The sequence below is a fragment of the Monodelphis domestica genome, chromosome 1 (genome assembly GCF_027887165.1).
Source record: "Monodelphis domestica isolate mMonDom1 chromosome 1, mMonDom1.pri, whole genome shotgun sequence".
NCBI lineage: Eukaryota > Metazoa > Chordata > Mammalia > Didelphimorphia > Didelphidae > Monodelphis > Monodelphis domestica.
The window spans coordinates 463213948-463230120 of record NC_077227.1 but is presented as its reverse complement, the minus strand read 5'-3'; the positions used below and the strand labels follow the sequence as shown (position 1 = coordinate 463230120).

At 42.1% G+C, this 16173-nt stretch overlaps 1 protein-coding gene across 3 annotated transcripts in view; it reads right to left on the bottom strand.

Annotated features, from left to right (window-relative positions):
• The window catches only part of USP20 (ubiquitin specific peptidase 20), a 48173-nt gene that overhangs the window by 5310 nt on the left and 26690 nt on the right, over positions 1 to 16173 (bottom strand). For 2 of the 3 annotated variants that reach the window (XM_007475138.3, XM_007475140.3), the window contains 15 exons: positions 15905 to 16001; positions 15734 to 15803; positions 13730 to 13843; positions 12101 to 12179; positions 5643 to 6075; positions 5146 to 5283; positions 4302 to 4414; positions 3504 to 3676; positions 3168 to 3262; positions 2788 to 2821; positions 2548 to 2593; positions 1569 to 1749; positions 1212 to 1338; positions 528 to 697; positions 330 to 411 (listed from right to left, as the gene is read on the bottom strand). In XM_007475138.3, the coding sequence (XP_007475200.1) occupies positions 330 to 411; positions 528 to 697; positions 1212 to 1338; positions 1569 to 1749; positions 2548 to 2593; positions 2788 to 2821; positions 3168 to 3262; positions 3504 to 3676; positions 4302 to 4414; positions 5146 to 5283; positions 5643 to 6075; positions 12101 to 12179; positions 13730 to 13843; positions 15734 to 15803; positions 15905 to 16001 (1952 nt within the window). The remainder of the gene's footprint in view (positions 1 to 329; positions 412 to 527; positions 698 to 1211; positions 1339 to 1568; positions 1750 to 2547; positions 2594 to 2787; positions 2822 to 3167; positions 3263 to 3503; positions 3677 to 4301; positions 4415 to 5145; positions 5284 to 5642; positions 6076 to 12100; positions 12180 to 13729; positions 13844 to 15733; positions 15804 to 15904; positions 16002 to 16173) is intronic. The other variant, XM_056812533.1, reaches the window with a different exon arrangement.

The following is a 16173-nucleotide window of genomic DNA, read 5'->3' as shown; positions in this document are numbered from 1 at the left end:
CAGTTTCTGATCAGAGAACAGAGAAGGAAGATCACCATGCTGGAGCATTGACTGGTGTGTATATATATTTATTTCTATTATTCTTGTGAAGCTTTCAGCTGTTGGGCTTCACTGATAGAGCAGGAAACATTTCTAAAGCACCAGCTATAAGCCAGGAGCCTGGGAAGCAAATGCAAAGACTGAAACAGGCTCAACTCTAAACCGTTCTCCTTGTTCTCCTTCCCTAACCCATGTGGCGGCACAGCATGGACCACAGGAAGCTCAGGAAATGGTTATTGGCCCCTCCCTAAAGAATCACAGAGAAACCCTGTTATGGCCAAGGATCTTACCTGTTGTAGAGATATTCCCATACATTCTGGGGCAGGATCACCACAAGATCATCGATGTAATGGTATTTATTGGGTGGGATTCCTACCACAAATAAGGAGAGGAAGTGAGAGGTCTGGAGCCTCATTGAGGTTGGACCCAGGACTTGGTTTGCTAGTCAAACAAATTCTTAGATAGTGCTCTACTCTGCCTGCCCTTACCTCCATGAGCGCAGAGGAAGGTATGATTTGTAATGGGCCCTGGTTCAGCAAATGTGTTGAACTTATTGAGCCACTCGCGGGAGATGTAGAACTGTAGCAAGCTGGGCTCCTTTGTGGTAGCCAGGGAAACCACATGCTGGCGCTCCATCACTGCCTCCTCGCTGCTCTTCCTGACAAATTGGAAGCAAAAACACAACTAGCTAGAAGCAATAAGGCCACTTCCACAAAGATGTACACTGAATTGTGGGAGTAATTTTCCTTTATTTTCCTTTTTAAAATCCTTATTTTCTGTCTTAGTAATAACTCTAAGACAGATGGACAAGGGCTAGGCAAATTGGGGTCTTGCCCAGGGTCACACAGCCAGTAAGTGTCCAAGGCCAGATTTGAACCCAGGTCCTCCTGACTCCAGGGCTGGTGTTCTATTCACTGTACTACCTAGCTAACCCCCCATCAAATGCTCTCTAAGAGATTCTGTCTCCATGCACCAAGGGGTCAATACATCTAGAAATCATGCAGCCAAAGAATCAAAAAACACCCTCTTCCACTGGTGCCAAGCCCACAGTCAAGGGTACAGCAGGCAGGACTCCAGACCAGTCCTACACTTCCCTAATCATATGGATTCATGGAGTAGATTAAAAAAAAAAAAGTATATTCCCCCCAAATGTCTCTCTAGAAACATCTTACCTATAGAAGAGGACATAAGCCTCTGCATTCTGGACCACTGTCTCATGGACCTCAGTGACGTATTGATCATCAAACTCATACCACTGGCCATTTATTACATTCTGACAATAGGCAATGTAGTGCCCACCTATGGTAAAAGAAAAGGCTCATGGAGATACACAGGTTGCAGAGGAAGATCTAGAAGAAATGACAGCAGCAGGGAAGAGAAGTTCAAAAGCAGGCTGGCATGACTGTTTATAATAAATGGGCCCATTATTCTAAGATGGGACAAGATAACCCTTGATGAGAGATGATGTAAGAAGCTGGTCCCTCTGGTGTCATTCTCAGCCCCAAACCCTGGAACATGGGCCGACTTACTGCCTGCTGTGCCATGATGGCAGATGACAGACAAGAGGTCATAGGTGGTGATCTGGGAGACACATTCCTTGGCAAGGAAGGGCTGTAGATCAAGACCTTCCAAGGGGAAGGAGACGTGGCTATTGATTTTGAATGAGTACATCACTTCATGCCGAAAACGTTTCAAGTGAATGCACAGAATCTAAAGGAGAAAAAAAAATGGTATTTCCAGAAGCCAGCCAGATGTTCTTTGCAAGTTTTTGATATTTCCTCAACAAAGCTTCAGAATCAGGATTCCTTACATTTCCTCCATTCATTTAAACAGAGGCCCTGGAGGACAAATATAAGTATTCACAAAATGACTAGAATCTATTGAATTATATGGTTTAGGATCCAAAGTAGTTTTTTGTTTCCAGGATTGAAGTTAGAACAAAACTTCCCACAAGAACAGTTACTTTATGAAATCAAAAATAGACTCCAGTTGAATTACTTCCTTTCTTTTAAAGAATCAAATGACCAGTAAGGGTAGAATTCCACTTGGTCATTTTTTAAAGAAAGTAATTAGATGCTATCATAGGATTGCAGCCATAGTATGGAGTGTCTATTGCTAAATTGCCAAATCTTTTGAAGGCTGCTACAATATCCCACTACCTACTATGTTGCTTTAGAGAAGTACAGCATCCTGGCAAAAGTACTTTCAGACACAGATGTGTTTTGCAATTCCTTCCAGTGTGCTTTCAGCAGAATCATGAACCACAAGCAAAGCAAACGGATCATATGAACACACGGTAAAAAAACTTCCGTTATTTGTAAAGAAGTTTCTTCCTCCCTTAAGATACTGATGTCCCTTTTCAGGGTCTTAAGCCACTTCTTTCTTCCCAGTTACAGTTTCTCCCTTTCAGTGAGCTTCCTTTTAGCATTTGTAACCTTGCTGGCTTGAGGGAAACAAATTTCACAGGAGCAGAGCCAAAGGGAAGAGCAGGACTTTTCCTCTACTCACCTCAGGCAATCGAAGAACTTTACAATATTTCACTCCATTTCGTAATCTAAGAAAGACACAAATCACCAAGGCTCCATGTGAGGGAAGCACTGAGGATGACAGATGCACTTGCTGTATAAATGAGACCTAGCTGGACTCTTCCTTTACCCCAAAAGAAAGGAGCCAATGGAAACAGATAAGGAAGGGGAAAGAAGGAGGCTAGGGAGAAGTTTCTAAGGAAAAACAACAACACAGACTTACTTTTTACATCTTTCACAGCTATACATATTGTCCCCTGGGGAGAAAAAAAAAATAAAAGAACTGAGGAAACAGAGTACAAAAGTTAGGGAGCTGAATCTTTAAAATCCTTGTTTTACCTGATAAAACCCATGTCTGCAGTGAGACCCAACTCCATGGCAAATGCAGGTTGGACAAAGAAAGCCTCCGTATGTACACTCCAAACCTCCACCCTCCCACCCCCCATGTTAAGATAAGGAGTAAAGAAGAACAGCTTATTTACTGCTATTCTTTTGTCAAAGCATCAGTGACAATATATTGCTCTGATAGTTCTAGAAACAGAATACTGGCTGATGCTCCAGGTGAGGAGGATTCCCTCCCTTTAGAGCTATAGCTCAACTCACCCTTCAACTCATCAGCAGCAAAAAAAGCAGCAAGACAGTCTTCCAAGGTGACAACCGGACCCCAAAACCAGCTGGGGATGCAAGATACCACAAACCTAAGGAAGGTAAAAGAATCCGTGACCCCTTACCTATCAGCACGACTCCTGGAACTAGTGGTGTATGTATGTGGCAGGAGGTATGTATGTATGTATGTATGTATGTATGAGGAGTAGGTCTTGGGAGTTAGGTTAAGGATCTGAAACCAGCAATGATCTTTACAATCAAGACGGGTAGGAAGAAAGAAGAAGGGATGACAAGAACTCTAATTTGCTCCACGGGGCAAACAAAAGAATATACCGTCGAATATACTCCATGATGAAGGCGATCCACCCCTGGGAAGTGTAGCTATCCCCACATGCCCCTGGCTTAGCTGGCACACTTTGGTAGATGGCCGAGTGCAGCTTGGCCAGGTCCTCCTTCCCTGGGATGGGTAGCGACAGGTCTTGAAATGTCTCTACAGTGGTGGATACCTGCCAAGGGCAGATGGAGTGAGTTGGTTTCTGCTGTTATCTGGCCCTCTCTGCTGGCCTGAGTAGTGATTGTTGTGTGGATTCCAGGCCAAGAAACAGCAGGAAAAGTACCAACTTAACACAGTTGGGAAGTTTTTGTTCTGAAATCACTTCTATTCCTGCCTGAAACAAGAAAGCCTTCTATAATTAAACTCTGGTTGTCTAAAGTTTGAAGAATAAGATTTCAAGGAGCCTTAGGAGCTGGAGTGAGAGGGTCTCCAGGCACAGAGTTCTTTGGGGCAAACATCACCACACCTTTTATTCTAAACACAAAAATTCTTTGGATGAGTCATTTGGATGTAGATCTGGTAATCTCTTGCTTCTAGAGACATGGAACCCAAGCTCTGTTTTTCTTGCCTGCTACTTCTTTGTAACTTAAATGCTATTTGAGGGAAGTTGAATAAGTATGAAAAAATTAGTCTGCCTCAGATAAGGGGGAAAAGTACTTGAGACAGTATCTTTCATCAGAACTAAGGGTAGAAATGATTATGTCTCAAGGTGAGGTGTCCTAGGAACAGGCCAGGCTATCTTATAACTTTATCATTGGCAGCTACTTCATAGGCACAAATGCTTAAGGCTGACGTACTCTGTCACAGGTGAGGCACTGCACCAGGCTTAGTATGGAGCCGTCAAAGATGTCTGAGATGACACTGCGGTACCGAAGTTCCTTTTTCTTCTTCCCAGCAGCCAGCACCTGGGCTAGAGAAGAACAACCCACCATCTGTTGTTCAACAGATCTGCACAGATGATCCCTGTCCAGAAGGTATTTATGTAGGTAAGGGAGAGCAGAAAAAGGCCAGGCTTGGGAATCAGGATGGACATCTGGATTCAAGTCTTGGTTCCCATCAGGGACTGATCACGTGCCTTGGGACATATCAATTCTGCTGAACTTTCCTGGTCATCAGTTTCCTGGTTGTAAAATGGGGATAATTCTGACCCTCTTCCTTCAGAGAGCAAGAAAATAAAGCCTAAGGAGGACTCTTGTGCTTGAAAAGAATGGTGTGCCACACATCCTAGTGAATACATAATAGCTCAGGACTCACTACCTCAAGGGCAACCAAAGACCAGAAGAAGCCTTAAAAGAGCAACAGAGAAGAAGAGCACTGGAAAACGGGGGAGAACAAAGGAATTGGGTGAAGTCTGGACAAGGGAAGTTGACAGAGGAATTAATAAGCCTTCAAATGTGGGTTCTGCTTATTGTCAAAGAGGACAGGCTAGATGTCCTGTTGACACTGTATACTATCTAAGAATATGTTAATTATTCTCCCAATCTTGATAAGCTATTATGTAATGAATCTGTACACATTTCATATCTTGTTCTTGATGAGTGCTCCTATTTCCAGTAATTACACTACAGACAACACTACAGACAACATTACAGACAACCCCTCAGTTCCTCAGTTTCCATTTCCTCCTGCAACAACTAGTACCTTTCTTGAGTACATAGGACGGTCCCACTCTCACAGGGCTAGAGCGAGGCGGGCTGCTCGACAGTTTGGAGTGTGTCTCCTGGTGGACAGGGCTGCAAGGGCGGGAGGAGCAGCGCATATATGCATCATTATCTGGCTCTAGGGAGAGAAAGAGGCCAAGCTGTGGAGCCAAAGGGCTCCCTCAGTGATTTCAGAGGCAGGACTGTCCTGCTCACAGGTCCATCAGTTGACATGGGGTACCTGAGACAGAAGACCACACTCTCGAACTGTAAGGAGAATGAAACAGTGGCTCCAATCCCCCTCTCCCCCCAAATTAAGTGCTACCACATCAACTCTATATCATTGTTTGCCTTTCCCACTACCACAGTGGGAGAAGCAATGCCTCTTGGGATGGTGGATGCCACAGACATACGGAGTTTCACCTTTCCAACTGAGGTTCTCTTCCCTCTGCACCATCCCTGTCAGAAACAGAGGAGCTCTGAGCGGTGTATCTGTACCTGGTGTCCTACATGGGCTGGTGGAACGTGGAGAGGGGAGGGCTTCGGTGGGGCGATCATCGATGGCGGTCATGCTGGTATCAACATCTGCGTCCTCATCAACTTGCTCAGAGCTAGTTCGCTGGTGGCCCCAGGAGAATTTTCTGTCCTTCATCCTCTCCTTCTCTGAAATCCCCCTGCCCGCTTCATCCTGGATCAGCAACTCAGTCTCTGCCAGGGTGTTGCCCATGCCTACCCCCCTGCCCTGCCCATCCCCCTCACCCCTATCACTGCTGGAGTCACAGGAGAGGAATTCATCCTCTGAAGGGCTCCGGTCGCCCTCCCGCTTCTCTTCTGAGTCACTGGAGTCAGAGTCCCTCACATCAGCTGCCACTGGCTCCTTGAGCTCTTCATGGAGCTGGTCCATCAAACAACGTAGGAACTCCTGGGTGTCCTGCCAACCAAGAACAACAGTAAACACACTAGGGTTTTCCTGGGATTCCCTGAGATGCTGCAAGGGCTCATGTGGAGAACTGTTAAAAGCCACTTTGCCTCTTCAGAGTTCCTGACTGCCAAGGGGGCATACAACAGCTACTGCCAACCTGGCATCCCAAAGAAACAAGTTATGAACAGACCAGCTCAGAGGACAACTGCTAACCAGAATCCTCAATCATTCAAAATTCCTAAGTGAAACAACAATTATAGGGAGAAAAACTAGGCCTGCGTTTATTTTCTTTTTGAGGAAACCTACTGTTACCAAGAATCATGTTTTTAACTCACTTGACTAAAGTTAAGGATGGGAAGAGGTGTGTAATACATAGGCTACAAAGAAAGGTGATTTAGAGACCTGGCTTAGGACTTGTCTCCAGCTTAGAGACAGTGATAAGCTATATATGAATGTGTCTGAACTACTATGAATGCTCTTCCATGATTCCCCACAAATTACCAGAGTCCTGAAATGTTTTAATACAGTAATGTAAATTCATTCAAGTATTTATTTAATAGTACATATATGCTTAGCAGGGAGACCTTTTCTACATTTCCTCCAAAATTAAAAAGTGAAACTAAAACCAAATAATTGGGGGGCAGGGTGCAAAGAGCTTCCTAAGGAAGGGAGATGAAGATCACTGAGCATAAACAGGTACAGTTCAATTGGGCCCAACTTCACTTTGGGGCATGAAGAACTCGGGGTTTGAAGACCATTTTGCTGTTCTGGTCACCACTGTCCCCCTTGCACTGGAGTCAAGCAGTGTGCAAGTTGTTTATGTTTATTGCTGACCTCTCCTCTTACTCACTTCTCAACCCCTCATTGCCTGGCTTCTAACCTCATCTCCTCTCCAAGTTACCAAGGAGCTCTTAATTACTAAATCCAATGGTCTTGTTTCAGTTCAATCCTTCTTTACCTCACTGTGAGCATGTGAGGCTGATGACCAAACCTCTCCCCCAGATTCTTCTCTCACTCTTTCATGACACTTGTCTGACTGCTTCTTCTCAGTTTCCTTTGCTGAAACTTCATTTCTCACTATAACCTCAATCCTATAGTTCTTTCCAAAGTCATTGCCCCTGCCCTACCCACACTCTCCTCCCTTCTTCATCCTGACCTCTTAGTAAACCAGTTTCACTTCCATGTTGTCCTACTCTCTAAAGTTCTTTGCCCCCTTATCCTATAGAAGATCTTGCCCTACTAAGCCTCAGGCCTGGATTACTCCCACACCCAGACCATCACTTCTATTCATATGTAGCCAAACAAAGCTGGAGAAATTCACAAAACTGTACAAACTGGATCTACTACAAATTTATGTTGAGGGCACTCCCCTCAACCCTCATTCTAAGCATGCACTTCTTGACTGACTCTTCATCCCACAGGACCACAGTGATTTTCCCAAACCTTTTCATCCCTCCTTCAAACCTCCAATAACTTCTACTCCCCAATCAGACTTCAGAGGCTAAACTTGAGAATTCTACCAGATTTTCTTTCTTCTCAACCCCATACATTCTGGCTTCTGACCTCATCATTCAACTAAAACAGTTCTGTCCAAAGTCATCAGTGAGCTCCTAATTGCTAAATCTATTGGCCTTTTTGCATTCTCAATTCTTCTTGACCCCTCTTCAAACTTTGACACTACTATCACTCTCTCCTCCTCATATTCTCTCCTCTCTAGGTTTGTTGATGAGACTCTCTCCTGGTTCTCCAGCCCATCAGATCTTTTTTTGGTCTCTTTTGCTAGAGATCACATCTACTAACTATGGCCCTGTCTTGATCCCTCTCTTCTTCTTCCTCAATACCAGTGATGGTGAACTTTTTAGAGGGGTGGATGATGTGAGAAATGTCTCCTCAGGTGTGTGTGTGGGAGCAGACCCGCCCCACATCCCTCTGGCTTTCGAATAATGAACCCTGGCCAACTCAGTGCTAGGGTGATAGCTCTGAGTGTCCCCCCCCCTAGCACACGTGCCATAGGTTCACCACCATGGCTCTATACTCTATACTCTTTTGCTTGGTGATCTCCTCAGTTTCCATGGATTAAATGATCATAAATATATTAAACATTCTTAAATCTACTTATTCAGTCCTAACCTCTCTTCTGTTCTCCAAACTCACATCTCTAATTGCCTATTGGATATCTCGAACTGCATGGTCTCATAGACATCTTAAAATTCCACATGCCCCAAAATGAACTCATTATCTTCTCCCTCTCATTTTTCTTCCAAATTTACCTATTATTGTCAAGAGCAACACCATTCTCCTGTCATGTGGGCTCACAACCTAGATTTTATCCTCTAATTCCTCATCCTCTCTCAGTCCTCCTTATCCAATCCATTCCCTGGACCTGCTGCTCTTTTCTTGATAACATACCTTGAATATTCCCCCTTTTCTCCTCTGACACTGCCACCCCATCTGGTCTAGACTCTTGTTATCTTATACCTACTGCAATAGCTTGGTGGTGGGTCTACATATGCAAGTGTCTCCATGCTGCATTCCATCATTCACTTGACTATCAAAGCGATCTTCCTAAAGTGCAAGTCTAACCATGCAATCCCCCCTCCCCCAATACACACACTAACTCAATAAACTCCAGAGGTTCCCTATCATTCCAGAATCACACAGAAAATTCTCTATTTGGCATGGATAATTCTTCATATAACTTATCCATACCCCTACCTCCCTAGGCTTCATGTCCTTATCCCCAAAATTCTCTGTGATCCAGTGACACTGGCTGCTCTCCTTCCTTTTTCTTGAACATAACACTCATTTCCAAGACTAGGCACTTTTTTTAACCCTTACCTTCCACATTAGAATCAATACTGTTTATTGGTTCTAAGGCAGAAGAGCAGTAAGGGTAGGCAAAGGAGGTCAAGTGACTTGTCCAGGGTCACTTAGCTAGGAAGTGTCTGAGGTCAGATTTTAGTCAAGGCTCTCCCATTTCTGGGCCTGGCTCACAGTGCATTGAGCTACCCAGCTGCCCCCCACTAGGCACTTTCAATAGTTATTCCCCATGCCTGAAATGGTTTCTCCTCATCTATACCTCCTAGTTTGTTGCCATTCAGTCATTTTACAATAGTGTCTGACTCTTTATGACTCCATTTGGGGTTTTCTTGGCAAAGATTAGAATGGTTTCCATTTCCTTCTCCAGTTCATTTTGAGTAACTTAGAACAACAGGGTGAAGTGAAGATCAGTGACCAGACCCCTCCTTGAATATAGACCTTAGAAACACTGAAAAACCTAAAGACCTCCAGGATCTAGTAGCAAAGCAACAAAGCATAAATGACTGAAGCTCAGGCCAGACATCCCCAGAGATGAGCAAAGTCCAACTTTAACATGAAGTTCAAAGTCAAGAGTCTAGACATGATATTTCAAGGAATAAAGGAAAACTACCCAGATGTCTTTGAGCCAGAAAGCAAAGTAGAAATTGAAAGAATATACCAGTTGCCTCTTGAAAGAAAACTGAAATGAAAACTCCCAGGAATATTATAGCCAAAATCCAGAGTAACTAGGTGAAAAAGAAAATACTACAAGCTGCCAGAAAGAAATCCCTCAGATAACAATAAGCCACACTAAAGATCACACAAGATTTAGCAGTTACAACTATATAGGAGTGGAGGAGAGTTTTTTATAACCAAGAATAACTTTCACAAGGAAAAACTGAGTAAAATCTTTTAAAGGAAAAAAATAGAAATTTATTAAGACTTTCAAGTATTCCTGATGAAAAAAAAGCAGAACTGAATAGAAAAAAAAATTTTAATAGGAGTCTCAAGAAAAAAAGCATAAAAAGGAAAATATGGGTGAAAAATTATGAGGGATTTTAACAAGCTTAAACTGTTTATATTCCTATATGGGGAAATGATACACACAATCCTTAAGAACATTATGAAGGCAGTTAAAAGGAAGTTACTTAGAGGACATGGTTGTGAGTCTATTATGTCAGGATGATCTCATAAGAACAGAAAGTTGAGAAAGAAAGATGGATTCAGAGAAAGGATAGGGAAAGGATGAATGGAGAAAAATATCTTACATTAGAGAGGCAAACATGGAAGAGTTTTGTCAATGAAAGGGATCATGAGGAGGGGTAGTGGGAAATTCTTCAACATCATTCTAATCTGGGTTGGTTCAAGGACACACACATGAAGAGCTGGGCACAGAAATTCATCTTACTCAATAGAGAAGTAGAAGAAGGGACTAAGAAAAAGAGGAGGTGAAAATAGGGAGGGCAAATTAACAGGGGCAATGGTCAGAAACAGAAGAGACTTCTGAGGAGGGGACAAGGTAAAAAGACAAAAATGAAGAGAAGAGGATGGAGGGAAATAAAAGTTAGCAATCATAAATGTGAATGTGAATGAGGTGAACTCACTCATAAAAGAAGAGTTTAGCAGAATGGAGTAGAATACAACCATATGTTGCTTACAAGATACACTTGAAACAGAAAACTAAAGAGTTCAGACAAGGAACAAGAGAAGAATTTACTATGCTTCAGTTAAAGTGAAAAAGACAAGACTCAATAATACTCTCAGATACAGAAACAGACCCAATTAAAAGAGACATCCAGGGAAACAAAATTGTACCAAAGAGTACCATAGACAACAAATTAATGTTAATATTGAACATATATGCACCAAATGGCAGAGCATCCAAATTCTTAAAAAGTTAAATGTGTTACAGAAGGAAATAGACAGTAAAACTATAGTAGGTGACCTCAATTTACTTGAAACCTAGTCAAATCTAACCATAAAATGAACAAGAAAGGAGATAAATAGAATTTTAGAAAAGTTAGATATGATAGTCTTCTGGGGCATATTAAATATTAAATGGGAATAGAAAACCTATAGAAAAGAACAGTACCACTGTACATGGTAGCTTCACAAAAACTGACTATGTATGAGGGAATAAAAACTTCACAAACAAATGTAGAAAGGTGGAAACTTTAAGTACATCTTTCTTGGACCATAATGCAATAAAAATTACATTGAATAAACATTTGTAGAATCATAGATTAAAAACTAATTAGAAACTAAATGATGCAATTTTAAAGAAGAGTGGGTCAAAGAACAAATGAATTTAGGGTTAGGGTTAGATTTTATTTTAAAAAAAAAGAAAACAAAATTACTTTAGGAGAAATGAAGAGTGAATGGACAACCAATGAAAAGGAAAATAAAGCAATTATTAGGAGCTACTTTGTCAAATTTTATGTGAATAAAACTGACTATAAATTAAGTGGTTCAATATCTACAAAAATATAAATTGCCCAGGTTAACAGAATAGGAAGTAGAATACTTAACATTCTTAGAAAAAGAAATTGAACAAAATCCATAAATGAGATCTGTTAACATAAAAAACCAGGACTAGATAGATTTATAAGTGAATTCTACTAAACATCTAAAGAAGAATAATCTATTTCTATCCTCCTCAAGCTGCTTTTAGTCTCCATTCCAAGATTACCTTCCATCTACTCTTCATTTATCTTACATGTCTAGCACATTATTATTTAGTCATTTTACTCACGTCTTATCCTATGTGATTCCATTTGGGGTCTTCTTGGCAAAGATAATGGGATAGTTTGTCATTTCCTTCTCCAGCTCATTTTACTGATAGGGAACTGAGGTTAACAGGGTTAAGTGACTTGCTCAGCATCACACAGCCAGTAAATGTCTGAGGCTGAATTTGAACTCAGGTCCTCCTAACTCCAGGGCCAGCATGCTATCTATTGTGCTACCTACTTGCTTTAGCTTACTTACTGTATGCCTAGCACATAATAAACACCTAATAAGTGTTTATTTGGTTTCAATGCTTTAACAAATTATATAGAGTTCGTTTTGGTTCAAACTAGTTCTGTATTTTAAAAAGGAAAAACTACTTTGGGGGTTTGGTTCAGAACTCAACCACTTAGTGCTATTTATAACCTATTTCTTAATCCTCAATCTGGTTTAATTCCTTGGGACTAATCATGCATCTTAGGCCTTTCACTAGGCTCCACAGATGACTTACCTGCTGTGCATAACCTCGGAACATAGGATTGACCAACTTGATTCCGTGGGACAGACTGGTGGGCACCACATAGCTTGGCCTGTGGAAAAACAAGATATACTTCTCATCCTCTCCTACCATTCCCTGCTGCCAGGCAATTCAATTATTCAGAATAAGACAGGGCTAGGAGACACAAAAGTTTGCATGCGGAAATATAGTTGGAGTTGAAAGAACAACCTAAACAATGTTTTCTTACCAGGCTCTGTTGGTGGCAGTAAAAGTCAAAAGAAGGCCAACATTTAGGCTAATTTTTTCAATTACAGAAGACTTCCTGTCTGTGATTTAAGGGCTCTGAGTTCACAGGACAAGCATCCTGTTCTGAACTATTTAGACCTTTGACTTTTCTTGGAAAGGCAGCTCTGCTTTAGGCCTCATGTCTAGAAATTCAATCTACATTGAGCCTGAAGTTCCATACCAAATTAGTTCTATAGACATTTCTGTAAAGAGTCATTTTTTAAAAATACTGGCCCAAATCATATTGGGGTAACCTTAGGCCAACTGTCTAACCCCTGGTCCTCACTTCCTCTGCAAAATGAGGGAGGTTTGGACTAGTTGATTTCTAAGGTTCCATCCAGGTCCTGACAATCAGGGATTTATGAATATCCCATGTCCCTCGTTTGAGCTCTGTAGAGCTACAAAGAAAGGTGAATAGAATACCTCTCCTCTAAGCTATTTACTTGATCCTTTAAGACACCTTAACATGTCTAATGAAGCCAGAGGCCTTTTAGAGATATACATAACATTCTCAAATCCCCTCTCATTTGAATATAGTGACTGAACAATTAATGATGATGATGATGAAGAATACATTTATTATAACTGATAACAGCTGTCATTTCTATAGTGCCTTAAGATTGGCAAAGTGCTTCACATACAGGGATTGTCCCCACTTTGGAAATGAGCAAACTGAGGTGTATAGAATTGCCCATGGTCACAGAGGTATTAAGTGTGGATGGCAGAATCTGGAAATAGGTTTTCTGAACTCAAAGGCCACTACTGCAACTACTATAGCACACTGCCTCTCTAAGGTGAGGGAGTAGAACACACAGGGGTTTCCTTGTGAAAGTTCCAATGAGGCTTCCCCCCGCCCAATCTATCCATGAGTTAATGCCAAAGTCCCTCAAACTACATAGATCATCACCTTAAAGGCCTGCCTAGGGGACTGAGGGGTTCAGTGACTTGCCCATAGCCATACGTCTTGTAAGAGTGATAAGCAGTAAGTGAATCCAAGTTTCTCTGACACTGTAGCTCTTTCCAAATTACTGAAGAGTTCAAAAGAGTTCTCAAACTTTAAAGTTTCAGGGCTTTTAGTTAGCTAACTCAAATCTTCGATTTTTCTTTGGAAGACAGATAGCTCCATTTTACAGAGCTGTTTCTGTCCCACCATGAAGGTATTTGAGGGAATGACTTAATGCAAGGAAAATGGAAAACAACCAAATTCTACCCACCTCTGGGGCTACAGTAGAGCCAAGTCTTAGCCTTGAAACAGTGGTTTCAAAAGAAAAAATCTTGACTCTATTTCACTCTAGGATCATACCTTGAGGAGCCACCTTCTGTCTATTCATCTCTCTGAATTAGAAACACACTCACCTCTTCTTGTGCCAGACCTCCGAGACTAGCTTCTGATAACTTTTGCACAGGGCTGGTTTCTTGTCAGTACGCACCAGTCCTCCACACTCCAAGAAGAACTGAGTCAAAGGGGGACTAGCAGGGAAGTAAAAACAAACAATCACACAAGAGAGGATGGAGAGGAAGAACACATGTTAGTTAATTCACTAAAGAAAAGACTGGAAGGATGAGCAGGAAATCCAAATAAATACAGCACAGTGTGATGAGAAGAACAGTGGACTGCCAAGTCATAGGAGTACCAGGCTCAAGCTGTGACTCTGACAAGAACCATCTCTGTGACCTTGGCCAGCTCTTTGAATCTCAGAGCCTGGCATTTCCTTATCCACAAAATAGGGATAATATACTTGCACCCCCAACCACCCAACTGTTGCCAGGAAAGCACTATGGATGAAAACCTTCAGCACTAACAATGACAGCAAGAACTTATTGAATGAGCCCTGCTCCCACAAGCTGGTACGGGTAGGGAGTACAAGTATTATCACCCCCATTTTATAGACAAGGAAAGTGGGGCAACTGAGGTTAAATACTTTGCCCTGCTTACCCGACTAGTAAATGTCAAAGTCTGGATCCGAGTCCACTGATCTTTATACTAACTACATTGTTTGTTCTCTCTCATACAAAACATCAACTATTAGCAGCAGCAGCAGCATCTATAAAACATGAATAATTTTCAGAGCTTACCAAAACTGGATAAAGAAATGGAACAGAGCAATCACTCAAACAAGTACTCATGAAGCAGCACTGACTATATGCCAGGTACTGAGGCAAAAACATAAGAAGCCTTGTCTTCAAGGAATCTACTTTGTATCAGAGGGGGCAGCATGGATGTGTTTTTTATATATACGTATATTATATAAATACATAGTAATTTGGGATAAGAGAAGAATGAAAATCCTCACTTGGGAGGTGCTTGAACAGAATGGGAAAGGAGGTGCTACAGGAAGTAAAAAAGAATTCTGGGGGCAGCTAGGTGACTCAATGGACAGAAAATCGGACCTGGAGAAGGGGGATATGGGTTCAAATCAGGCTCCTGGCACTTCCTAGCCACGTGACCCTGGATAAGTCACTTAACTCCCCTTACCTAACCCTTGCTGCTCTTTTGCCTTAGAACTCTTACTCAGTACTGATTATAAGAAAGGATTAAAAAAAAAAGAAAAAGTGAATTCCAGGGGATAGCAAGAGCAAAAGTATTTTCAAAAAAGATGAATATTATGTGAGAAGGCAGCAAGGAAGCCAGCTTAGTCAGACAGCAGAGTATGTGAAGCGGGGAGGACAGAAGGCCAGAAATGTAGTTTTGAATCAGGTTGTGAAGGATACCAAACTGTGGAGTTTGTATCTGATCCCCAAAAGTCATGAGGAGGCAGTGGTGACCCAGTTAGACCTATGGATTTAGAGAAATCCCTGTTGCTGTGGGGGGGAAGTCTCCAAGAGGAAAGCAATGAGGCTGTGGGCTCATTAGGAGGCCAGGTAAAAGGGGGAATGAGAGCAGTGGCTACAAGAGGAGAGAGAAGGGAATGGATAAAAGAGATGTCATGGAGGTAGAACAGACAAGATCTGGCAAGCACCTGAATATGTGGGCTGAAGGAGAACGAGGAGTTGAGGATGCTTATTGTACATCACCCTCTCTCTCCTCAAAGTCAAGAGTAAGCCCTTCCCAGGGAGGGCCTGCTGACGCCAACATGACATGGCTCTAACACCCCAGGGACAGACTGCCTAAATATTGCAGCCTCTTCCCAGTTAGTTTTATTTCCATTCTAACTCCTTCAGATCTGATTTTCATGGAACTTGTTTCCTCCAAAAGGGACTCTCTGGCTATGTCCCTGCTGGAATATTTCTTTACAGAGTGCTTCCCCCACTCCCACCACACAGTCAGGTCTTCGTGTTTTCTCTGCACAGTGCCTAGGAGGGTCCCTAGGTTCCTTCACCTAATTTCCTACCATCTCCCCAGGTGAATGGATCACTTACCAGTTAGAGAGTGCCTGGAGGGCTGCATTCATGTAGCAGGAATTCCCAAGGTTCTTCAAACCAGTCAGGCCTACAGAAACCATAAAGGAATGAAAGTGGGGCATGAGAGTTTCCAAACCACAAGGGCATATTCATGATTTTGTGGCTTTGCTCTTTCAAATGGACCACTACCTCGAGGTTTCAGATCATCATCCTCAGACTCAGATTCCCCTTCATCAGCCACTGCAATTGGGACAGCTTTCAAAGGGTGAGAAGGCAATGTAGTCTCCTACATTAACGACCCAGAGAGAAAACATCAGCAGCACATAAATTTCACAGACATATGCACATCCATAATATACCTTGAGGCAAAAACATTCAATGAAAGCACTCACTGGAAAGAGATGAAAAATCAAGTTCATTTGCTTAGCAATAGCACCTTGGTGTTTTACCAGATATCT